Here is a 26,483-nt window from a genome sequence, read left to right on the forward strand (position 1 = left end):
CTTTCTCGACCCCGTCCGTATTTCATTCTGCACCTCGTTCCTTCTGTCCCCGGTTTAAACTGGTAAAGTGGAGATCCGCGCGTAATTTAAATTAGACGACGATGATAAATCGTGGTGACTTGTAACATTAGTCGGCTGCTGCCATATATACACGCGCGCCGCATTAAATAATGCAGCAGCGAATCTCTCTGGTGCACAATAACGTAGTACGTCGCGTATATCTCGGCTTTACATTTATTCTTATCATATTACCCGTAGGGATAAATAATGCGACGACGACGACCGGCGTTGCTACCGGGGAGGAGGAAGAAAGATGTGCAATACTGGAGAGTGTCCTCTCCACTCGGGCGACGGCACAATATGCATATTATAACCGGATAAACTTTGCCGGCGCGCTCGGGAGGAGAAAAAGCAGCGACGGACCCTTTCTTGCACGCTGCCCGCGCGCCGAAAACTACTTTATCTTAATAAAACTTGTGCAGCCGGAAAGAGAGGCCAAACTACCACCACTACCTACTCATATTCGTCCGACGACAAAGATTTGTAATCCCCCTTAGAAATCTCCTCTCAAAAGAAGAAATGCACGCGCCTGAATGAAATAATAATAAGACGTGCGTTCACCGTCAACTTTCTGCATAAGAAAAGGAAAAAATTGAGTCACTCACCATGATTTTCCACTCGGCCGGAGAGAGGGATCTGCAGTCATTGTGGACGCAGGGGTTTTTGGAAATTCAAATCCGTCGGCAAGGACAGAGAAACTCGGGGAGAATTTCTGATGACAACCACAAAATATGACAGAAAATAATGGGTGGGTCCGAATATCAGAGAAACTTTTCTCAAGAAACGATCCTTGAGAAAAGATTCTGGAGAACCGATTCTCGAGAAAAGATTCTCGCGCAAGGATTCTCCAGGATCGTTTCTGCCTTTAAAATTCAACTAAAGAATCAGTCCTGGAGAATCCTTGCGTGAGTGAGAATCTTTTCTCGAGAATCGTTTCTCCAGAATCTTTTCTCAAGAATCGTTTCTCGAGAAGCGTTTCTCTGATATTGGGACCCACCCAATGTGTATTCTTTGAGAAATTCATAATGGGTGGGTCCGAATATCAGAAAACCGATTCTTGAAACGACTCTTACGCAAGGATTCTCCGGGAACGTTTCTGCCTTTAAAATTCAACTAAAGAATCGTTCCTTGAGAATTCTTGTGCGAGAATCGTTTTCTGATATTCGGACCCACCCAATATTACAATTTGCAGGAAAAATAAAAAATAATTATACATATGTATATGTATTCAATTTGTAAAAGGCTAAAAATTTGTGTCTCGATTTTTGCCCTTCAAAAGTTACAAACTTGACTCTGGGTAGACACGCTTGTTTTACGATCGGTCGCGACAATGGAGGCCAGACCGATCTTCACTGGATGGAATCGCCAAAGTCACAGCACATAATACGCAGCCGAGCAAAGCTGCTACTGAATATACCTGATTTTGATTTATTGCTGCGTTTCCGCGTCACCCTGCGAGGGCAGATTTGCGTCGCCCAGAAGAAGAAAAAATCCGCCACACTTCTCCGTTTCTCACGTGCGACATTTTATCGCTTTCCTCTCGCGCAGACTTTTATTGTGGCTAAAAAGTTCGCCGGCGGGGGAAACAATAAAAGGCAGCGTAAACCGAAATGAAATGAAATTCGAGTCCAATAAAAGAAAACAACTCTCGATTGTTTATCGATTCTCGGCGCGAAGGCGCGGAATCAAAAACGACAGATAGGAAGTGAGACGGTTTTTCCTCGTTTGGATCGATTTCTGCTTGGAATGATTATTTTTAGTTGAGGAAATTCAGAGATAAACAAAAAATATGATGAACCATTTTGAGGATCCATTTTTGCATCTCTCAGCGTTCACTGGCGCCGGTGACGACGACCGTGACGTATTCGCTTTGAATATTAATGAAAAACAAGCGACATGTGAAATTAAACAAGGAGCCGAGAAAAAACGTCACGTGGAAAAAATAAATTGTACGGGGTGATGAAATTTTCATCAAGGAACAGACGGAGATTAAAACGCCAAAATTAATTTTGACCCTGAACGTGCATTATAATAATACAAAATCCATATGGGTTAACTGGAAAATGTATCAACCTTATGGGAATTTATGAAACCAGCAATTATCGTAAGCTAATTTTGCATGTGAATATCGCCAATCAATTAACCAGAACTTTTACAGACTATTTTCTACTATGGATTTTTTCAATTACCGTTATTTTTCAATCGAATGGACCAAATTATTAATAAATAAACTAAAATGATTCATTTAAAAAAAATATTTAAAAATAACATAAATTTAAAAATGAAATGAATAAAATTAAATAAAATAATATTAAATAAAAAATAATAAAGATAATTAAACGAATATTAGAAATGAAGAGAAATTATTTTGACTTTCTTTAAAATACAATAAACAAGTCATTCTTTTCCTCCGCTCTTCTTTTCCTATTCAGTCTGCTTTGAGATTAATTGCGGCTCGGCACGAAAACCTGTGGCTGGAACGACTTATGCGTGTCGTCCGCGGCTGCAACAGAATTCCTCGTGGAGTGAGTGAGCGCGTAAGTGGCGCGCCAAATGGAACGGCACGTTCGAGGCCTCGCGGCAATGTGCGCGCGTTATTCATTAAATAGTCGCTCGCGCTGTCGCCATCAAAGTTAATGAGGTAGAAAGCAGCAGCCCGAGCGCCACGGCGCTGTTGCACTCATTATCGGCCGCTCGACCGTGACTTCGCCACTTTCGGTGTTTTGCGAGCTCCACTGCCGACGGTTAATTCGCCCACTCTCGTAAAATTGAACTGATATATTTATATAAACGCACGAGAAAGGTGTTCACCCGATAAGGAGATTAAACCCAATCAGACCGCCACTTCTCCACTAATTGAGAGAATCGATAATCGTTAATATTTATAACCGGTTTAATTGCCCGATCTAATGGCAAAGTTCTTCGAATTACTTTGAATTGAAGAAGATACGGCGATATTACTGATCTGGTAAATCAAATTTATTGAGGTGTATGTGAGGGAGATAAACAGATCACGCTAACAAAAGTGATTACTTTTTCAACCAATCAGATTTACGCAATTATTACTTAATTTAAACATTTTTTAAAACAATTTTTAATATCTCCATAATTTGAAGTTAAATTATGTATTTTTTTAAATTATTTTATTTAAATACCTTTCCATATATAGCTTTTTTTTCCCAAAAACAATTCTTTTTTAAACATTTTTGCGACCTTTTCCTTATTACCCAATCTCGCCTAACAATAATTTCTGGTCGTAAATTAGGCTCGGAAAGTGTGCAGGCTGCATCATATAAGCGGCACCAAAAGCTGCTGGAGCGGAGCCAACGAAATAAATTCTTGGGGCAGAGTTGTTAGAGGATAATTTGTCTCCGATCGGGGCCGCCCCCGATTTGCTACTCTTTATATATGTGATGCTATCGATTCGCGGCCGTAAATCAAAAGTCGCTAGGCCGCCCGTTCTCTTTCTCCCTCTCGCACCCCCCGAGTTATTAAATAATTCATCCGATAGCTCCTCTTTCTCTCTCTCAATGAAAACAACATTTCGCTGGAAAAATAAATGTGACCCGGGCGAGTGCGTGTGTCGAAAGAGAAGGAAAAGAAACTTTACACCCCCGAATTCGTTAAAACTTTCGGACCATAACAAAGGGGGAGGGATTTTTTGATAAACCGCACGTCTGATACCCAATACGTCGTTAAAACTTTATTGTCGCGCGGTAATGATGCTTGCGGTTGATACTTTCGCTAGCTGGACACTCACCGACGGGTTTCCATTTCAGATTGGATTTCCATGGCGTCGCATTTCAAAGCCAAATGGAACAGCGGACCAGAAAACTGATCGCTTTGATCCTCTGAATTTCCGACTGTCCTTTGATCTAAAAAAATTTACAAAAAAAAAGGAAACGATCCGCTCCCTTAACTATTTGATATTAAAACGGATTTTGATATTATTTTCTACCCCGAGGAGTTGTTTCCGTAACTTTTGAAAAATGTAAAGCTGGCGTGTTTTTGACACAGATTTAAAAATGCATCTCTCTGATGATGAAGTTTTGCAGAGAGAGCGTGAAAAATCCCCTTTTTCTCTCATTTCAGCGCAACATGTTCAAGGTGATCAATCTCTCTCTCTCTCGCGCGAGTGGAAAAAAGCGCATCCAATGTTTCTGACGTTCTGCATACGAAACTAGTCACTATTTCACGCCGTCTGACTCGGCTGCAACAAATGCTGCCCTACATGCGAGTGGTGGCATCGCACGCAGGGGGAAACGTCAATAAGAAGAAGTAGCGCTCGCGAGAGAGAGAGAGAGAGAGAGAGAGAGAGAGAGAGAGAGAGAGAAGTAACAATAGCAAAACTTTTTCGGGCTCTCCCTGCTGCCTCGCGCCACCGAGCTTTGTTTCCTCCCCGAACTATTGTTAAGTAAAAAGCACGAGCTTCATCCCCTCAACAGCTTCGAGAGAGCGAGAGCTCCAGTATCAAACACGCGCGGCGCACACACACAAGGGCTGAAATCCGCTTTTAATCAAAGATAGAAAGAGAACTATTGGTGAGCTAGAAAAAGCTCCTAATGGAATTGAAATCGATTTTTTTTCCTCCATTGATGTCAAATTTCAACTAAATGATCGAATTTTCCAAAAGTAAAAACTCAGATCGTCAGTTTAATTATTATTTTTTTACTTTCAAAGTCTTTTTGTTGTTTAATTAAGGTTTAAAAAAATTTAGTTCTTGTTTCTGCTTGACAGAAATTTGTTAAGCTTTGAATTGATCATTGATGACTCTTGTTTAATTAATTTAAATATAAAAGATAACATTTAGAACTAAAATGAAAATTAAATATTTATCTCCTCTTTTTAAACACGTTTTGGTAGATTTTGTTTTTTGTTTACACTTCAGAGAAATTTTTTAATAATAATTAATTAATCGAGGAGAAGAGAATCTGTGACGTGTAATTAATTGTGATTAGCGTATCAAGTACTGAACGCGTTGGAACTTTATAAAATAAAATACTAATCATTTATTAGTTTCAAAATGTTATGCTTGAAATTAAATAAGCATAATCTATATTTTCTATATATTTTATTAAAATACATAGAATACAATTTATTTTTTAACATTAAAATGTATGAAAATAAATTAAATTTATAAAATTAAGAAATTAAGAAGTAATATGATATTTTAATATTGTATTAGTAAAATAATATATAAGTGTTACGTTCTTTACAAATTTAGATAGTAATTTAATTTTTTGCTTCCATTATACGGTTTGAAAAATAAATTGAAATTTTTTATATCAATGATTTTGCTTGACAGAAATTTTGTTGAGCTTTGAATCCAATTAATGACTTTACTCCGTACTTTTTATAATAAAATATTAAATATGAAAAAGTTATTTAGAACAAAAGTTAGAATTATATTGATCTCCTCTTTTAGCAAGTTTTCGTTTCAAATATGACATTTTTCACATTTATTGGTGGCCTTGCAACTTTTTGTGAAACAAATCCTCCGCTCCTGCAGGATTAGCAGACTCAAAATTAAATTACGCGCCAGAAACACGGAAGGAAAATGAGTGGCGTGGCGTTGTAGCTGTCACAGTGCACACGTGTCCGCTCGCTCGCTGGCAAGACAGATGGAAATAAAAAGGATTTGGATTTAATTGCGCGCGCTGTGAAATTAGTTGTCCGCCGGGTCGTGTTCCTGCTGCCCCGCTTATGTAGTATTTTTTCCCCGAGCCGTGTGTCTCTCTTTTTATAATGATGTCAAGCCGACGCGAGGCGGCAGCTGGCCGAGGTGAAATGAGAGAATTTCGCTCGGTGACACTGACGGAGCGGCGGAGAAGACGCTGCCAGGGCGTTGCCCGCTAATTCCACAAGATAAATTCATTTATATATTTATTTCGAGAAAAGGAACCAGTTTCTGTTTATTTTTCGGTAAAAGCCTTTTGCTGGAATTTCGCGAATTGCGTTCTTTGATCGGTGATGCGGTTAATTGAAAGTAGTGCTGTGATTTAAAATGCCGTTTGTTTATTGGCTGAAAGCTCATTTGAAATGTGAGCGGCTAAAAGCTTTTCGCCGAAATAAATTTTAATTGGAACGTTCTTGTGTTGCAGATGAACCGTCCTATTCAAGTCAAACCTGCAGAGAGTGAAAACCGCGGAGGTGAGTTCGTTAATTCCCAGCGCGAGACATAAATTTTACTTTTTGACAGCCGAGTTCCAAATGAACACGATATATATATTTAAATGAAATTGCATTTTGATTTACATTTATTTCGTTTTCATTCGACACGTGGTGACAAATAAGTGAGGTGAGTGTGAATGATGATGGATGAGAGCTGAATAAAAAAAGCAATATAATATATAAAAATAACAAACAAACTCGGGGCTGCGGCGCTGCCGATAAGCGCGACAGACACATTTCAATAAAAATCGACTTGGGATTCAATTCGGAGGGCGGAATTCGCAGATAATTTACTTTTATTAAGAACGAGGCCGTAATTTACGGCGAAACTTTTCTATTCTTGTGATTGGGGCGCGGGATAAATCTCGCATTCTCCATAAATAACCAACTTTACCTTTCAATATATTCGAGCGGCTCATCTGCGGGGAGGGGAGATGAGAAAAACAAAGTTGCTCGATTGTTGCCGGCGAGCACTTTTCCGCTGTTTTTAATGTGGTTTATGGCAGTGGGCGCGCGCGCGAACCACTTTAGCCGCCGTAATGTACACACCCCCGGCGGGGATAACGAGGAAAAATGTTTACCGTGTTCGAATTTACCGCCGCGTGCACCTTGCTCGCGGCTGAATTTACTGCGGGCGATATTTAGTCATTAACGCGCAAAACTAGCAGGGCGGAGAAGCAAAAAGAGAGCTAACGGACGCCACAAACACGCGGCCGCACGATCCTCCGCAAAAGCCGAAAGCGTTCCGCTGCATAATTACCAGGGGCAGAAACACAAATTCGGGGCTGATGTTGACCAAAATTGCCTTTGGTTTATGAGTTTCACCTCAATCGCGTTTAATTAAATTTAATTATGTTGCCAAAAATAATTTTTCGTTACGCGGGTATGCAACCTGCTCTACATCAGGGACGAGCAGGTTGCATATCCATATTTTTGCGGGTTGATTATTTTTATTTAAATTTTATATTTAATAATTTATCACTATTGCTATTGTCCAATGGTAACATCACATTGTTAACATTCAATTTTTGATAACAATTTATTTTAAAAAGAGGGAATATTTGGACAAACCACCAATAGAAGAAATTTTGCTAAGACTTCCAAATCAAAAAGACCCCATTCTCAGCAGTGAGCCTTCTTTAATTGATTTACGAAATGTATCAAATAAAAAATACGAATTCAATATGTATATTTGGCATTTTACTACTTTCACGGTCGTAATTTTCTTTTTACAATTTAATCGTTTAGATTTTCAATCAATTAAAATTGAATTTAGTTTTATTTATGTACTTTTTCCGTTTTTTTTTTTAACTGTTTTTACGTCGCAAGCTTTTAGGTGAATATTGAATGTCACGAGGAAAATATAACTTTCCAAATTTAGCACTCGGATATATTATTTCTGAATCTGCTCGGATTTCCTTCCGCTCGTCATCAAAAATTTATTATTCGCCAACCACATCTTGCTGGTGTCACATGACGCCAAGAGTCACGTTTGCGCGGCGTCCGGCGGCGTTTGTTATTAGCCAGCATTAATGACATCACGTAGCCGAAATAACCCCTGACCTCTCGTTTTCCCTCCCGACCACCCCCGAAACGTGCCGCGTTGAAGAGCGAAACTCCTCTTTCTTGCAACGAGATAAACTCCGAATGCAAATGGATCGGGTCGATTTTCGGAGAGCCAGACTGTCCGATTGAGGCTTTAAAGTGTAATTGGACTTAAAAGGGCTGCTCGTGTCTAGCTCGTAGACTCGTTTCATTTGGACAATGACCGACGCCGCACACACACATGTTCGTTGCTTTATTGTCGGTCGGCGGTGGCGTACGTGGTATTTAAGCAGCGAGAGCCATTTCGGGGCCAGATTACCAGGCTCCATTATTAGCAACAGTTAAGAGCCGGGCCGCCTTACGTGACCCGACACAATGGCCGGATAAGCAAAGCACTCTGATTAAAAGGAGGCCCTCCTCCGGTTTGATCTACGCGAGACAAGACACGTTCTTGAGATTTTATAAAGTAATGCTGGAATCGAATGATTACTTTCTCAAATGAAACGTTAAAGGAAAGTTAAAGAATGTCATTTGCAATTCTATTCTTTTTTCAAATTACTTTTAAATGATTTAAATACATCGGGTGGGTCCGAAAATCAGAGAACCGATTCTCGAAATGATTCTCAAGAAAAGATTATTGAGAAACGATTCTGGAGAAGATTCTCGCGCAAGGATGCTCCAGGAACTATTCTTTAATTAAATTTTAAAGTCAGAATCCTTGGTGAATCCTTGCGCGAGAATCTTTTATTAAGATTCGTTTTTCGGGAATCATTTCGAGAATCGCTTTCTTTGGTATTCGGACTCACCCATCGTTTCTTTATAATAAAAAATAAAAAAGAGAAATTATTATAGAAAAAATTACATAATATTCATTTTAAATAATGCGTGAAGCATTTTTTGAGACAATACAAATCAAACACCAAGTTGAAAGCTCAGCACTTCAGCCACGAATCAAATCAACTCTTTCTCCTCCTCCTCTCTTTCCAAACTTGGTGCTGCAGCGATTCATTTTTCACATCAGATTTTCCCGGCCCGAGGCGAATTCCGTCGTAAGCAAAACACCGCTCGCTCTCTTTCTCGGCGAGCAGCATATTTCAGGGGGCGATCACGTCGCGCTTAATCCCTGGCTCGACTTTGATAGAAATAGATTGGAAATTGTATGAAACTTATATTCCCTCTCTTGCTGCTTCGCGCTCGCTCAAGTCCCCGCGGAGAAAATCCTTTTTCATCTTTCTCTTCTCGCCCAACTTTCTTGGCTGATAATCTTCAAGCCAATTACACGGCGGGTCAAAGTTCCGCCTTTCTCTCTCTCTCTCTTTCCCGCCGGCGCGGCTGCAATAATAATAACGATAATTTGCCTCTGCCCCGGCGCTGAGGAATTGGAATTCTAACGCGACGGGAATCTGCGGAATTCTCGCTGCAGCGGAAACAATTAAACGCTCAGGCAAGGAAAATAACAAATTCTTCGTCAGCTGCAATTTTATTTTTCTCTCTTGTCTCCCCCTCGCGCGTGTTTTAATAAAAATTACGGCCGGCGATATAGATAAAAAGGCGCTGACTGAAAAGTTTTCTTTCCAATTTAAGTTGACCGGAGAGCTGCAATAAAGATCCGTCGAGACTTCTTCTTCTTCTTTTCTTATACTTTTTTTCCAAAATAGGGCGCAGGCAGGAGTAGAAGAAAAGCTGACGCGGCGGGAGGAAAAAGTAAATTATTATTTACCCGTCCGTCCGTCGCCTTATCGATTCCCGGCTCTTTTGTTTGCGCGAGAGGCGCCTTCGAACCTGCCAGTGTGTTTGTGAACGTGTGTTTCGATTCTCTTTACAAAGAGTTAATTAATTTTGGCGTGTTAAGAGAAAGAGATGTGTATGCAAAAGCGCCGCGGAGGATTTGCACGCCGGATATTATGGGGCGCGGTGTTGACAAAAAGCTGAGCCGCCTTTGATCGAAGTGCAAAGGGAAAAGTGCAAAGTTCGGAGTGAAGTTGCCGGCAACCAGCAGGCGGCAAACTTGCCGCGAGTGGGTTAATTAATAATCAAGTGGCGGCAAGATTGAAATCTAATAAGCGAAGAAGCGGTCGGAGAAATATCGTGGCGGGGAGAGAGCAGGGAATTAGATTCGAGTGCAAAGCTAGACTGAAAAGTTGTGATTCCACTCGAGAGATTAATTTTGTATTCCACTTGAAAGTTCCAAGAAGGATAAAATTAAATTGAAACGTCGGTGCTTTGGGTTTTAACTGGGTTAAATTAATATTTGATTAGTAAAGTTTCACTATTGATTTTAAATTAAGATTCCTCCTGCATCGGAAAAGAGTAAACTCTGAATTTTAAAAAGACCGGTTTTTTTTTCTTAAAAATAAATACGATTTGCATTTGCAATCAAGTAGGTCTAAAAAAGATAAAAACCAATTACTTTAAGTCTTAAAATTAAAATAATAGAGTAATAAAAGTGCTTTGAGGAATATTTATGAAATTGATCACAAATTATTTGACCATATTCATAATATTGTACCCAAAATTTCGCAAATTCTCTAGATTTTTAAATTTGTGAATTAATTATTATTCACACTGGGCATTGCCGCTAATTATTTTGTTTAATCGTAATCCTTCTTTTTATTTGTGGCACAATCCTTCCTAGCTTTGCCTTCGATAAATCTCAATCCTGCCAATCGGAGGCACTGCCGCGCTTAATTTGATTTCGTCCGGAATGAACGTGACGCCGCCAAGATTGGTTTTAAATCCGCGCTTAATTATTCATTCACAGCAGCGACGCGCAATAAGCAGAGACGGTTCACGCTTGAAAGGGCGCTAATTTGTTTATTTATTAACCGGCGCCCTTTGTGCGAATTCGCGCAGCATTGTCTTGTGTGCGAGGAGTGCCGGCGAAATTCGGGCGTCAGCAGGTGCGGATGACACACCGCAGCTCATGAACATAATCCGCCCCCGCAACCGACGAGAGTGTGCAAAACGATGAAAAGGAAATAGAGAAAAGCTGAGAGAGAGAGAGAAAGAGAAAGATCGCCGTCCCGTAAAAGTGAATTATGAATTCTTTCAACGCGGAATGCTAATTATTTCCCGGCACTGTGACGCCTTTTCGAGGTAAACTTTTAACTCTGTAGATGCGAGGAAAACCTGATTTATTATTTATTTTTATAAAACTGATATAAATAATTATAAAAAATATCTTGAAATTATTATTTTCCTTTTTAAAATTATTCTTAAGTTTAGTTAAATAGTAGGAAATTAAACAGAGGAGAATAAAATAATTACATAATTTACAAATAAATACTGTATTATAAATTTTTTTGCAATCTTGATATGCAATTAATCCAATATTCCATGTTGAATAATTCAAGCATTCCCCGTAGAATGTATAAAACCAACGGTCAAATAAGATTTGGCGGAAATTCCCACATGCGTGGATTTGCGTGTCCCATGTTAGGATTAAAAGTTTGAGCGTCCGGGTCAGCGTTGGCCACTGCGCAAATAATCATTTAATTCCCACACTCATCTGTGCAAATTCACATTCTACCGACGATGATAATAATAATTACTATCTGCGCGGCAGCAGGAATCGGCGGCGGCAACAACGGTGCGGCGGCATCTCAATTTACAAACTCGTTAGCCGCGCGTACCCTTCGGGGGATTAAACCTCGTTACGTGTGCGTCCACATCACATCCCTCCGCCGCTGCTTTTTATCCCTCGGATGATGTATGGATGGACCGACGACGACGGTCGGCTGCTGGCTCTCTTTGATACAAATATTTGCAGTTACAATATATTCCGACCGATATGGAGCCATGAATCACGCACCGACGAGCCACTCGTTTGCATTCGATGGCGGAACAGGGGCAGCGAGCACATTTTCCCATCGGAGGCGAGGGTCGAAAGTTGGTGTTGCTCTTGAAGAGAACGGTCTTTAGAACAAGATTTCTCAAGCAGCGAAATTGAAATCCGTGTTGACCTCCTAGAATTACAAGCGAAGGCACTTCTCGTTTTTTTCCATAGAGTTGCTTCAAATTTCATGATTTGAAATAAACTTGTTTTTTATAAGGACCTAAAAAAACAAGCAAAGAATCAAAATAAACTAAACACCATTTTTTTAAACTATAATTCAGAAGGATTAATTTTGCCACTCTTTACCAAAATAAATATATTTTAGAAATAATTAAAGTTAATGGATTAATGAACCAAACAAATGTTCTCAATCCCCACCACAATGCAGAGCTACCAACTAAAACTTTTTGACCTATTTTTTTTACTGAATTAATCGATTTAATTCTTCTTTATGATTAACTAATCAAACTAATCGGAAACGACGTCTCTGTCTCTCTCATTCAAAACGGATCGAGTTGCGAAACTTGCGTAAATTTTTATTAGATCGTGAGCTCGGCAATTTTGCGCCGCTCCGGTGGTGCACCTGGATAATAATTGGAGGCTCGTATGTCGGCAGATAAAATTTTACGCAGAGCCGCCGCCGGCGGGCCAACTTTGATGGCAAGGTTATGGGGCGGTCGGGCATCTCGTTTTATATACGGGAGACGAAACCACGCGAGTAAAACGTTTCACTTAATTATCCCGAAGGCTAATTAAGTATACGGGGCATAAAGTTTAAAGAGGAAACTTTGCATCTCTCGATCGATGAAAATTAATTTCTGAAATTAAATTAAGAATCTGTGAGTGTGATTGATATACGAGAAGGTTTTGTTTGTCTGTGTGTGCGGTTGTGTGTCCTTTTGGTACGACTTTGTGCGGCTTCAGACGATGACAGCACGAATATATATTTTCAATTTTTATTTCCATCAAAAATTGCGTGTTTCTCTTCGCAAATCCAAAATACTTAGAATAGATGAAAAAAAAAATACAATCCCCCATGTTTCTCCTCGTCGTTGTGACTTGGTCTTGAAAGAGTTAGAGAAATTTTGGTTTTGTTTGGGTATTTCTTGCAGACGATCAGCCGTTGTAAGAGGCACTCGCTCTCACTCACTCAGGCACCGCCCGAACTACTTCTTGACTTCTGCGAGTTTGGAAGTAGCGCGCCCACCCACCCGCCATGTGTGGTGAACAGGTAAAGCGCCCCCCTTTTCGATCGCAGCAACCACCTTTTTGACTTTGTTCTTTTTTCCTTAATTAAATATATTATCAATTTTTCTCATTGTCACACGTTTAACGCTTCCTCAAATTACACATATTTTATTTTGAGCTCGCCAGATTTTTTATGATTTCCTCGTAACTCTGTTGTGTCAATATCTTTCTCGTTTCGTTATGTACGTTGTATTTCCATCTATAGATCTTTCTCTCTCTCTTTATCTCTCACACACGCACCTTCTTCCCGTCCCTTTTCCGAGCGGCGCGACGCAGAGGAAAAAGCAGCCGTGGTGTCACATGCAGAAAATTGCGCCGATATTATTTACGCGTCGACTTTTATGGTCGCTCGCGCGCGTATATAAAAAAAAAAGGCGGAACGTAAAATGTGTCATGTTAAGTAAAAATGATCTCCCTCCGATGCCTTTTCGAAGCCTTTCGACGTAGAAAAAATGAAAATTTACGCGCTGCGATTTTTCCTCTCGTCGTGCCGCCGACAGTCTAAACCCCAAAAAGGTGAGTCTCTCGATCGTTTTCACGTTGACGTTGTTTTCAATGGGCGTATATATTTTTTACTTTTATTATTTTTCCACGTGACTCCTTATAGAGTAGAGGTCATTATTATTATTATTCCAAACGTTAGATTTATGCTTTATTTCTTTGTTTTTTTAACGAATTCACTACCAAACACCACAACCACCACCACCACCACATTGCTAGTTATAAATAAAAGTAATAAAAACGAAACACCTTTCGCAATGGTGTTCATATATCCATCCACCACCAATCGACGCCTCTAGCTCGACGCAGTATATAAAACTCAATTATTTTTTCATACCCTCCATTGCGACTCTCACGTTTTTATATACACGCATTTTTGTCTTAATTTATAAGGACATTATTTTTTTAACCATCTTTTACAGCATACAATGTTTTATTATATACAATGGAATTATTATCTCATATTATATTGCTGTTGTCGTACGTAATTTTATACATCCTCACTATAAGTGTGTGTCTCGTACCACCCTACTATGATATATAAATTAAATTACATAATACATGCTATTTTTTCCATATAATTAAATGTGTATGTCATGTTTGTCGTTGTGCGATGTTTGTATGCGTGCTGCTGAGATGATGTAATAAAATGAAAAAAAAATTATACATATTAACAGTAACTTTGGCATAAAAGAGAGGAAAATTTCATTGTAAGTGTCTTTATGAAGGATAGTTTTGTGTATGTCGTGCTGCATCAAATTTTTAGTTCAGATGTCACCCGCGTCGAGCCACACTAAACTTGATATTATTTTTTATTTCACAATCAGATTTCAGTGAAAATTGATAAATAAATACTAATTTCAATTTCAAGGTAGCCATATGTTTAATTTAGGCTAATTTTCAAAGAAATAGATTTTGTTTCTGGAAAATTTTGATGATTTCCACAGAATTCAATCATTTCACATTTTAACGGACCAATATTTTCCAGTACATTTCAATTCAAATTCAATCAATTTATACTTGTCTTACAAAATAAGAACTTCAGCTTCCGATTAGTTCCAAGGGAGTTGTAAAAGCAATCAAGGATGAGTGTGGCTCGATATTACTAGAATTTTCTATATCTCTGTCGTGACCACTAGATAGCAGGAAAAAAAACTTTACCGTGCAATTTCATCCTTCAACTGCGCGCGCGACTCGATGGATTTGCTCGTTCTCGCGACTCGTGATTTAATTTCCAATTAATTCCCGCGGGCGTCGTCATCAATTCCACCGCCATAAATGAATAAATCACGAGCGCATTAATTACGCGACAGTCGCAGAACGAACGAATCCAGCGGCGTACGTATCACTATCGGCATTAGTGTTGATGATATTTGGCGAGCGACCGGGGCATATGCATACGCGAGTGCGTTGCACACATGAAATATTGATCATCCCCGCCGTGTGTGAGTTTAATTAGCCCCGTGAGAATGATTAGCGGCTAAAAATTTAATGCGACACCTGTTGGGTCATGAAATTTTCAATTACAGCGTCGCCGTAAATAAGTAATCGCTATGCTGCTGCGCCGGGGGGTTGCAACGCACTCGTCTCGTGTAAATGCACAGTCGCCGTCCGACCGTTCATTCATCACCTCCTCTCGTACTCTTGCTCTCTCGTCCACCCGCACACACGAAGTCCGCCTCTAATGGTTGTCTTTTTGCTTTGACAGAAGAACGCAAGCTTTTCGTGGGTATGCTAAGTAAGCAACAGACTGAAGAGGATGTTCGACAGCTTTTCACGCCATTCGGAACAATAGAAGAGTGCACGATTCTCAGGGGACCCGACGGAGCTAGCAAAGGTGAGAGAGAGAGTGACTGTGCCATGTGTGTTTCCTCCTTTTGTTTTATCATCTCCTTCTAGAAAGCGAGCAGAGGTCAAAGAACCAGGCTTATTTGCCTACATCGAATGGGAAATGTTTCTGAAAAATAACTCAAATTTCCCTGATTCGAGAACTGATGTTCAATCTAAAACACAAATTTGGAAACTGCAAAGAAATTTATCATTGATGAATACCTTTTTTTGTTAAATTTGAGACGATTTTCTGTTCAGTAAAACGAAAGGTCGCAGGTTCAAGATTTGAGTGGTGGCAAATTCAAATCTGCAACTGATCTCGTGTCGCACATCTCCGCAGACTTGATGATTTTTGATTATTATATTTCTTTGTCCAAATTATTACATCACATTGTTTAAATTAACTTGTTGACGACAATTTATTTTAAAAGTAAGGAATTTTTTGACAAAACGGCACCACTAGCAAGAATTTTGCTAAAATTTTCCAGATCAAGAAGACCCCATCAGGGCCAGATCAGGGCTCTGAGCCTCGTTGTTGTGATTTTATTTTTTAAATTAAATAAAACAATTTATTTTAACTTCAATAGTTACCTTGTATGCAAAACTTCTAGATTTATAATTATATTCTACGTAAAAATAAAATAGACCAAAATTTTATTTTGCAATGCATTTTTTATATCGTAAAATTTATAAATTTGGTCATTTTTCCGGTACAATATTTTAATGCGCAAGAGTTACGTGACCCAGTTTTTCATTTATTATTCAAACACTCGAAATTATACTTGAAATGTTATCCATGTGCAAATTACAAAAGATTCAGTCAGTTGAGTTTCCCTCACATTTTTTTCTTCGTTAACGCATCGGGTGGAAAATACTGCTCCACTTATTTTAATACCAAACTCGGCGTGTTTTTTTTTCCTCTGCACCCTTTTCCGCACAAAATTCTAGTTTGCGGCCGCGCAAATGGAAATAATCACCACTTTGAGACGGCAAAGACTCGAGCACTCGCCTGCGTTCATTAAAATTTTAATTTCTCGGCCGATTTTCTCTTAACTTGGCAAGTAGGTCGACGCCGTTTCGCCATTAAAAATATCCACCGACCGCGTTGCGAGGTGAATAATAAATAAATCAAGCACCTCCTCTCCTGCACCGCCGCTTGCCAATCAGTGCACCCTCGTGATTTATGGCGCAAGTTGCGATGGTCGGTCTTAATCTTAATACGAATTTGATGATAAATAGCCGCCGGCTGCCGAGCGAGAGAGAGAAACAATGCCTAATGAAAAGAAGAAGCTCTCGCCCGTCCCGTGTGCATGAGTTATATAATATTATACGGAGCGAGAGATACATTAATCAAAGACTCATCACTGTTTAAATGAATTACGACCCTTCTCTGCGCTCGTCCGAATTAGAGAACCGAGAGTCTAATAATTTATTACTCTCTGCTCGGCTCATCTGCGCGCCCTGCATGCACACGGCCGGCTAATTACGGCCGCTGCCAACTCGCGAAAACGCAAAAACAGCTGCTGCAACCCGCTCCATCAGAGCAGAACAAACAGCCAATTGCTGCCGGCGCGATGCTTTTCCCATTTGCGAAAGTGCCAAGTTGGCCTCGCGAATCTGTTGATCATTTTTTTGCCATTTTCAGCTAAAGCGGATTTTATTACTTCTTAATTCATTTAAACAGACTTTCACCATCATGCAGCAGTTATTTTTTTTTTAATTAAAATTAAGATAAAACAGATATTTAGAATTTATTTATAATCTTTCAACCATGCGAGCTTTCAGAATTAAAAAGCAGTTAAAAACATTATCAAAAAAAACATTTGAATAGTTTTTAATGATCAATGAAAACAATTTGATGGCTCATTTGAATTGAAATCATAGATTAAGATTAATTATTTCACTCACAATGCAAAATTTGTCTGCTGAAATGAAACGTTCATTTTCATTAGTTGCAAAGTTTCATTTTTATTAGGTAATTACTGCTTAAATAAATCATAAATACTCTAAAAAATTATCAATTTGAATCTTAAAAATGAGATATAACAGGACAAAAATATTAGTGATAATAACAATTGGAGCAAAAACCAAGTCACTGCGGCACATGCGGTCTTTTTGATCTCGGAAGTTTTAGCCATTTTCTTTTACTGTTGGTTGTGCCGTTTTGTCTGAAAATTTCTTTCTTTTCAAATAAATTGTTTTCAACAATTGAATGTAACAATTTTGACAAATAAACTACAATAATAATAAAAGAAGAGAAAGATAATTTTAAAAATTGTAAAAATCAATAAATATTTTTGTTTAAAAATGATTTAAAATTGACAATGAGAATAATTGTTGTTTTAACGGAAAGGGTTAAGGATAAGGTTCTATTATTTTTATTAAAAAAGAATTAATAATCGTAGATATTTATTCAAATCATTCATGAGTTTCGCCAATAATCCGCTTTTGATCAAAAGCAACAAGTAGACATGCAGCAATAAAATTATTGATGATGAAAAACGCTTTCAACTCGCGGTCTTTTGAAAAATAACCAGCCTCGTCGTTTTCAAATTTTGCCAACCCACCATAAAAACCCCACAGCCAGCTTAATGAAAAAGTTTTCGCCAGCGTGCGTATTTAATTTTGCCAGGCGACTGCACTCGACTGAGCGGCGGAATTGAATCAGGCACGAATGAACTCTCCGGCATTATGTTGCTCGGCAGAAAACATACACATTATTCTCGCGTGACCTGCTCTTTGATGTGCCGCGCACCTGTTGTGGCCTCCCACCTGAAATCTTCTTAGCGCACAAAGAAGAAATAAAAAAATAAAATAAATCCCCTCGGGCCCAATTCGAAATAAGCCGATTATTTGGAAAAAGGAAAAAAATACGTGTGTATAAAAAAAAAATACGGTCTTTGTCCCGGGTCGCAATTATTCCCGCGAATTCAGGTGGAAACGAACGCGATGAGAAACTCTCCATTCACGCCGATCATTTTGATTCGGTGATTATTATGTAAATTTCGCATCCGTGCCACGCCGGCGTTATTAAACCGCACGTATGCAATCCCGCAGCGCTGCACTTTGTAATAATAATAACAAGGCCGCCGCGGGCAAAATGAATATACACATACATAGAACGCACATACACCGACGGAGCTGAACGTACATCCGCACGGTGAAGAGAGAATGCCGTCGTGATTGGCAATTGAATTTGGCCGCCGCATGCATAACTAATTTCCCCTCGAATATTAAACCGGCGGCGGTGGAGAGTGCGCATGCAAGCCGAACCACAACTCGCTTGCTGCGGTCTCGACCGAAATGCCGCTTAATTGAGTTTTGATTGCAAAATTCATCATGGATCACATTTTTTTTTTCTAAATTCCACAAAGGTGAAAATTCAGAAATTTGAATTATTTTTGCTGAACAAATAAAATCAAAGCAATCGGAAATATTGAAAAATAAATCCTCAACACTTATCTAAATTTAAATTTGAGAATCGTCTATAATTTTACAAATAAAATATTTTCTGTCATTTTATTGATAGATATTTATGCAAAATGTTTGTATATTGAAAAATAAGCTCTACTGGCCGAGTGCTCTGACAAAAGATCAACCTTAAATTGTTGCTAAAACTAAATAATTTCAACTTAAAAAAGTTTCAATTAGCAATTTAGATGCAATTTTCCGCACCGCAATTGCGCGACTTGATGAATGGACGAGGAAGTAACTTAAAAAACGACACTAGCGCCACTAGTGAGATAAATTAATATTATTTCTAAGATGGAATATTAAAATATTTAACATGAATTTTAAAATAACAATTTATTAATTTATATTTTATTTTATTTGTGCATCTTTTTTCATATTTTATTTTCATTTTTTCATTTTTTTGTCTTTAAATAAATTCCGACTTAGAAATAATATTAATTTTTCTCGCTATAGTGGCGCTAGTGTGGTTTTTAAGACTTCCTCGTCCATTCATTAAGTTGCGGAATTGCGGTGCGGAAAATTGCATCTAAATTGCTAATCGCGTGCTTACACATTTCCCCGCCCATTCAAATGCAAATGATGCAGTGCCAACTCCCAGCTGATCCCTTTTATTTCCCTCTTCTTTGTCTTGCGGGGAAGAAAAAGTTTCGGGCCTCGCGGACGGAAAGTCGTGCAAAAGACGCGAGCGTATTAACGAGTGTTTAACGAGAGAAAATAATTAACGCTCGCTAATTGAATGCGCGCAGAGAAAGAGAACAGTCGACTGCTGCTTTTTTTTAATCTTGGCTGTTGTGTTAATTCTAATTTGATTTTAAACGCCCAGTGCAAACTTTTTCCCGGCGTCTAAATGGACTCGGATGAACAGAGGGAGCAAATTAATTTGATTACGAATGAGCAGAAGAAATTTGCTGATTGCTCGACACGAAGAAAAGATAATCAATTTGAAAAAAAAATTTCCTCCGGATATTTAATTACAAAGGAGAAGGTAAATTTAATTAAATCCGGCTAAATTTTCTGGGATGATTTGGATTTGATTTCCGCGGAAGTTTTTGGGGTGGACCATTATCTTGACGAAGCCACTTAAAATGATTAGGGCGAAATGAAATTTCCCGGAGTGACGCTGATGCAGGCCGGCGCGCTCCTGCTCGTCGATTCGAATCACGGCTCGCAAGCCGGCGGCGGCGGCGCATATTGTTTAACGTGTGGATCGTAATATAGGGAGGATTAGGGGAGATTCGTTCGTCGTTCGTGTAGGGAGAGAGAGAGGCCAGCAGTAATTAAGGCAGAGAGAGCAAAGATAAACACGCCCGGCCGGGATAGCAGCGGTTTAATAAAGAAAGGGGGATTACGCGATGTAGCCAAATGAACGCTCGCATTTACATCGGCGAACGCTGGCCTGCGCGGCCTTTCGAGTACGCAACACAAATCGAAAGAGAGAGCAAGCAACACACTTTCCGCATCGCGGGGCAATTTGAATGTAAATTTAATTGATGGGGGAAAAACAAGAAATAAAATATTTTTGTCAAAAAATTACATGTAGTATGAAAATCAATATCAGAATAAATTCTTTTCTTAATTTTTGTTGCATAAAATATAAAATTCATATTACTATAGCTGTTTATTTGTCCAAATTGTTACAATCAATTTTTTTTTAAATAATTTATTTGAGAAAAAAAAATGAATTTTTGGACAAAACGGCAAGAACTTTGCCGAAACTTCCGAGATCAAAAAGACCCCATCCACTGCAGTGAGCCTCGGTTGATATTTTTATCGAAGTGAAGAACTCGGGCTTTTTCCTGTTTTTGTTCCAAAACAAATGGCTTTTGAAAATAGACAAATTTTTAAAAATAAGAAAAAGCCCGAGTTCTTCACTTCCATGATCATCAAATAATTTTATTTATTATAAAAATTAAATTTAAATTTATTGTATTATGAACACAAATTGGAATTAAATCAAAAATGAAGAATTTTGTGAAATAAAATGCCTAAATTTCATACTTTTTACACATTTTTCAACTATAGGAACTTGTTCAACATTGACGTCAGTTGAATTTTGGTAAATAAGAAATCTCCCGATTCTTCACGAATGCAGTCTGACCCAATTTTTCTTTTTCCTCGACTCAATTTCTTCGGTGGAAAAACTCAATTTCGAAGCAGCTCACTCTTCGTTACCAAGCTCATTTCTCGTCGGCGGCACTCTAAACGAAATTTCCGCGCGTCCGTCGATTATTTGGCCTCTTTTTCTCCGTCAACGGGCCATAAATTTCCCGCACTTTCAATATGTGCTTTCCTTGGCAAAGTTTTGGATTACAAATAGCGCTGCAGCGACTCGCTCGAGTCGGGTTTCTCCTCCCCCAGCTACAAACAAACTTCTTCTTCTTCTCTGGTCGGGTCCGTTCTCGCGAAACTACTCCGCTGCAATCCTTTTAATCCCGCCGCTTTTTATTAACACACACAAGAGAAGAAAATTCTCTCGTGTTTGAAAAATGGCCCCCGAGTCAATTTGAGCCTCGGTGTACACGGCATTCCTTGCTCGCGAGAGAGCCGCTGAAATGAATTAATTCGCCGCAATAACTCAGCCGCCGCTTCTTCTTCTTCTTCTGGCTGCTCGTTTGGCTTACGTGCGCCCCGTAATTGATGTGGGGCTGCCGAGCGGCGGCCGACGGGCTTACGGGCCAGTAATTGTTCTGCTAAGACGCTCTGTGGTTTGAGCCGAAAAAGCTCCGGCGCTCCCTTATCTCCCCCTTGCGTTTATATGTATAGAAATATATATTTCTCCGGCACAACCGAGAGGACACAACACGGACCCCAGGTGCGCTCGCGAAAAGCGCGCGGCCCAATTTTATAGGCAAACTTCTATTAACAACAACAACAGCACACGGGGCGCAGATTCTCGTAAAAAACGTCCCAAGGCTTTCTGCGCGCGTGTAAATAATTATTATTACACCCCGGCACCGGTTTGTACTCGAAAGTTGCGCGGTTTGTCATGGTGATGGGCTTTAATGGCGGTTTATGTAGAAGCAAAACGGTCCTTTCAGGCAAAGGCTTTTGCCGGAGTTTCCATTGTTGGCAATTAACAAAGTGGAGCATATCCCAAAATTATTTATTATATCCGACAGAAACATTCCTTACGAGATGAATTTTATTACCTTAAAGTTGCTTGAGCTATATTCGGCGGTCATTAGTAATTAAAATTATGGGTGTTTCCAAAAAAATTACTTTAGTATAATCTCCTAAAATAATTCTTTCATCAGGGCTCTTAATTGATTGAAATCAGCAAGAAATAGTCCCAATTAATAATTTAATAAAATTTAAATTGGATTATATTTTTCCTGCAATTTTTGTTTGTTAAATTAAAATTATCCCCATTTTAATTTGAATGGTTACACTCATGAAAAATTGAAACCTCGTTGCAAAGAAAAATAAAAATATTTATGAAAAGGTGACCTGCGGTCTGCTGGAACTTTAAAAACATAGGGTTTTGTTGTGTCCAAACTAAAACTAAATAAGTGGGAGGAATTCATGAAAAATTAAAATTTAAATGGGGAGACTTCAATTTTAAGAAACAAAATTTGCAGAATTTAATTTAACAAAGGAGTCAGTCAATAGCTTTGCCAGAAAAATCTTTGGGTTCATTGCCCTGGAAATTTCTACCAAAATCACAGTATGAATCTGTTGACTGACCCCTTTATTTCATTAATTTCTGCAATTATTGTTTATTTAAATTAAATTCTCCTCATTCATTTTTTGGTTTAGTTTGGAAACCCTAGGTTTTGAAAGTCCGCAGGCCACCTTTTGCTTTTCCTTTATCTTTTCAATTATTCTTCGCCTGATTTCAATCTTATTAAAATTTAATTTTGATATTAAATTAATCATCATTCTTTTGGAATTTGCAGCAAAGCCTAACTTCCCAAGCACTCTCTCTCATTTGTCGGTGAGCAAACTGGATTTTCCTCTCGCCGACGAGAGCTCTGGCGTTTGTAATTGATCGTGCAAAAGTTTGGCAAACTCGGCGTGTCTCTCGGCAACGCTTGCCGGAAATGAGCATTCCAGCATCTTTCTCTCGCGGGCGTGCGTTATTAAATTTTAAAGCCGGCACCTCTCTGGGCTGAGCCAATATTGAAAGTAAACACGCGCGCACAGATAATCCCGGCGAATCTGCGCCCGGCGCCGCGGGAGCCTCCGAGAAAGAGATGAGAGAGGAAAATAATAATAATAATAATTCTCTCTGCCGGGAATCTGTTTTGTGATGCTCCTTATCGCTCGGGCCACCTGCTGGACCCACGAGATGGTCGAAAGGACAGAAATATTATCTGCGTCTCTCGAGAGAGCAAATATATATTTTCACTGCCGAGCAAGCTTTAATGGTAATGTTATAGTACGCGCGACGTGTTTTTTCATAGGTTGGCAACACTTATGCTCCCATGTAAAAGTATCACGTCGCGCGCTCTATACTGGTTTTACGTCGCGCATACAATAATGGTTTTACGTCGCGCGTTCAATACTGGTGGCGGTGAAATTGTTAAGGAAACCGATTATTCCATCGATACCTCGGCAACATGTATAGCACGCGCGACGCAATTCTTTTCCTACAATCTTAACTAAGGGGACTGCTAGGAAGAATAGGGGCCCTTGGGATGGGTTCAGAATGGGGCAAGACGACCTCTGGAGGGCCGTGCACACTCTTATAGCAGGCGCGACGTATCACTATGGGACGTGCGACGGTCGAAAAAGCGAACTCCGGAGGGCGCTTTTCACCATCGTAAGAGGCGCGACGCATGGTTATAGTACGCGCGACGCATGCTTATAGTACGCGCGACGCACGACTAATTAATTATTATAAAAGGTGTTGCACGCGGCCGGAGTTGTGGGCACCCCACGAACCGGCAACTCGGAGGTGGGCAACCCCCAAGATTAATTTTTGCAGAAGCCGCGAGCGAGGGGTGGAGGCGCAGCGAGGTCGAGGACGTGGGGAAGGCCGTGCGGAGGGCGAGGACAAAAGGGCGGCTGTGTTCATGAGGGGGCTCCGCAGGAGCCCCCTCACGAACCCCGCCCTTTTGTCCCGCCCGGAGCCGGCCTTCACCACGTTCTCGGGCGAGCGCGCCTCCAGCCCGAAGCTCGCAAACCCACAACGGAGTTGCCCACAAAAGGTGTTGTTTGCAAAGGGAGTTGTGGGCACCACACTTTTTGCTTTCTAAGCCCTTTTTGCAGACGATTCCTTTTGTAAGCAACTCCGTTGTGGGTTTGCGAGCTTCGGGCTGGAGGCGCGCTCGCCCGAGAACGTGGTGAAGGCCGGCTCCGGGCGGGACAAAAGGGCGGGGATCGTGAGGGGGCTCCTGCGGAGCCCCCTCATGAACACAGCCGCCCTTTTGTCCTCGCCCTCCGCACGGCCTTCCCCACGTCCTCGACCTCGCTGCGCCTCCACCCCTCGCTCGCGGCTTCTGCAAAAATTAATCTTGGGGGTTGCCCACCTCCGAGTTGCCGGTTCGTGGGGTGCCCACAACTCCGGCCGCGTGCAACACCTTTTATAATAATTAATTAGTCGTGCGTCGCGCGTACTATAAGCATGCGTCGCGCGTACTATAACCATGCGTCGCGCCTCTTACGATGGTGAAAAGCGCCCTCCGGAGTTCGCTTTGCCCCTCACTGGATTTACGGCCCGTCGCGCGTGCTATAAACATACGTCGCGCCTGCTATAAGGGTGCGCACGGCCCTCCGGAGGTCGTCTTGCCCCATTCTGAACCCATCCCAAGGGCCCCTATTCTTCCTAGCAGTCCCCTTAATTAAGATTGTAGGAAAAGAATTGCGTCGCGCGTGCTATACATGTTGCCGAGGTATCGATGGAATAATCGGTTTTCTTAAAAATTTTACCGCCACCAGTATTGAGCGCGCGACGTAAAACCATTATTGTATGCGCGACGTAAAACCACTATTAAACGCGCGACGTAATGCAAGTGATGCCAACTGAAATCAGGGATTTTGGGAAACACGTCGCGCGTACTATAACATTACCGCTTTAATTTTATTAAGCAACCACTTGTGTGTATTGTCGTGTCGTGTCGAGCCAGCAGAGTTCATTCACAAGGAAAATTTGAAGCATCCTCGTGTAATGTGCCTCTTACATGCGGCGGCGGACGGATCCGCTGGCGAGGAAGGAACCAACCTTATTGCGTTGCCATGACGACCAGCGTCTTCGTCCTTCGCTCGCTCTCTCGCTCGTTTGTCAATAACGCACGAGGCCGCTCTTCTCTCCTCGTCTATTATATGTCATATTTCAATAAACCGACCCGCTCGCTCGCCCGCTTTCTCGACCAGCCCTCGCCGTCCCCCTTTCACCCTCCTCGTCTAATTGGCCACTTTTGTGTTGCAGGTTGTGCTTTTGTCAAGTTCGGCTCGCACCAGGAAGCGCAAGCAGCTATTTCTAACCTGCACGGTAGTCAAACTATGCCGGTGAGTTTCAACCCCGACTGACAATAATTAGCAGATTGTGCTTTCTTGCTTGTGAATTGTTTCAAAATCAGAGAGGCAAATGAATTCCAAACTTTTTTGCACAACTTTGTTTGCCAAATAATTATTATGAAAAATAAATCTGCGAAATTTTTAAATGAAACCATTTATTTATTTACTCTCTAATTAAATAAGCAAGTTGAATTATTTTAAAAATTATTTTTAATATACGTAAATTTATTGTTAAAAAAATCAATTTCCATAATTTGGAAAATGCTTTTCAAGAACACCGCTTTTGCCTTTTGAAACAATTTTAAATTCATATAAAATAACCTGTAAGTCAGCAGCAAATTTTCCGAAAATTATTTTTACTTCGTACTTCACCACTTGGGATTATATTTAAATATCACATGTACAATATTCCAAAAGTAATTTTTAATTTAGATTAAGCAGATTTAGGACATTCAATTTGCCTCTCCTCATGCTGTGGTGTATTTCAAAACAACCAGAAATAATTAAACCAAAGTTTCTGTTAACTCTGTGATTTTAATTGTTATTGTTAAAACTCGCGTTTGTTTACATATTTTACTCTTCTCGAATGTTACAAGTCCCAAACTCAAGTTAAGAAATCCCCATCAGGAGACTCTAATTGGACAATTAAGTTAGCAACATCTTGCGCCGCAATCAACTCGACAAATCATGCACACTCCAAACTTCTCTGTTGCGCTCGCTCTCTCTTCTAATACAAATCCTCGCGCTAATTTTCCCGCTCGTTTTGCAAGAGGCGCCGCGTGTAGTTTGTATATTAAAACTTTTAATATAGCAATCTGTTGAAAAGAAAGTTTGCTCTCCGAGGAGTGGAGCACCTTTCTCTTCTCTCCGGCGATATTACTCATCTCTCGCGAGGAGAGAGGGCGGTAATTTCATTTTTAAAATTTCTCATCGAGCTGCAGCAGCTCGGCGGCGCTAATTAAAGGCGGAAAAAGTAATAAGAAGTCTAAATTAAACTTTTTCCTCGCCGATATGGACGAGACGCGAACCAACTTCTCCGGCTATACACGCTCGTAAAGATGGTCGCACCTGGAAAAAACGAAAGTCGGCGCTTGAATTTTATATGGCGCGACCAGAATTCGGCAATAAAAAGAAAGAGAGCAAGTCGAGAATCGAGCGAAAAAGCTCAGGCGACTCCGCAGATGGCGGCGACTTTATGTGCTGGCTGCACTTTTTACGGCCCTAGCAATATGGGGCCTATCAGAAAAGCGACGCTCAAAATTATCACCACGACGCAATTGCAACGGATTCGGAAAAGGAAATTGCCCATTCAATTAATTTGAAAACATAACAATAATGAAGGTTTGCAAATTAAAAAAAG

The 26,483-nt window shown here is 40.1% G+C and overlaps 1 protein-coding gene across 13 annotated transcripts in view; it reads left to right on the plus strand.

Moving 5' to 3' along the window:
• LOC132202622 (CUGBP Elav-like family member 4) overlaps positions 1-26,483 on the plus strand; it is a 310,726-nt gene that overhangs the window by 273,926 nt on the left and 10,317 nt on the right. For 11 of the 13 annotated variants that reach the window (XM_059629639.1, XM_059629653.1, XM_059629701.1 and 8 more), the window contains 3 exons: positions 6,162-6,210; positions 15,069-15,197; positions 25,035-25,114. In XM_059629639.1, coding sequence (XP_059485622.1) covers positions 6,162-6,210; positions 15,069-15,197; positions 25,035-25,114 — 258 coding nt within the window. Of the gene's footprint in view, positions 1-6,161; positions 6,211-12,723; positions 12,843-15,068; positions 15,198-25,034; positions 25,115-26,483 lie in introns of all 13 variants that reach the window. The other 2 variants (XM_059629720.1, XM_059629727.1) reach the window with 1 other exon arrangement.

The sequence above is a fragment of the Neocloeon triangulifer genome, unplaced genomic scaffold, assembly GCF_031216515.1.
Source record: "Neocloeon triangulifer isolate White Clay Creek 2 clone unplaced genomic scaffold, ASM3121651v1 ptg000002l, whole genome shotgun sequence".
Lineage (NCBI taxonomy): Eukaryota > Metazoa > Arthropoda > Insecta > Ephemeroptera > Baetidae > Neocloeon > Neocloeon triangulifer.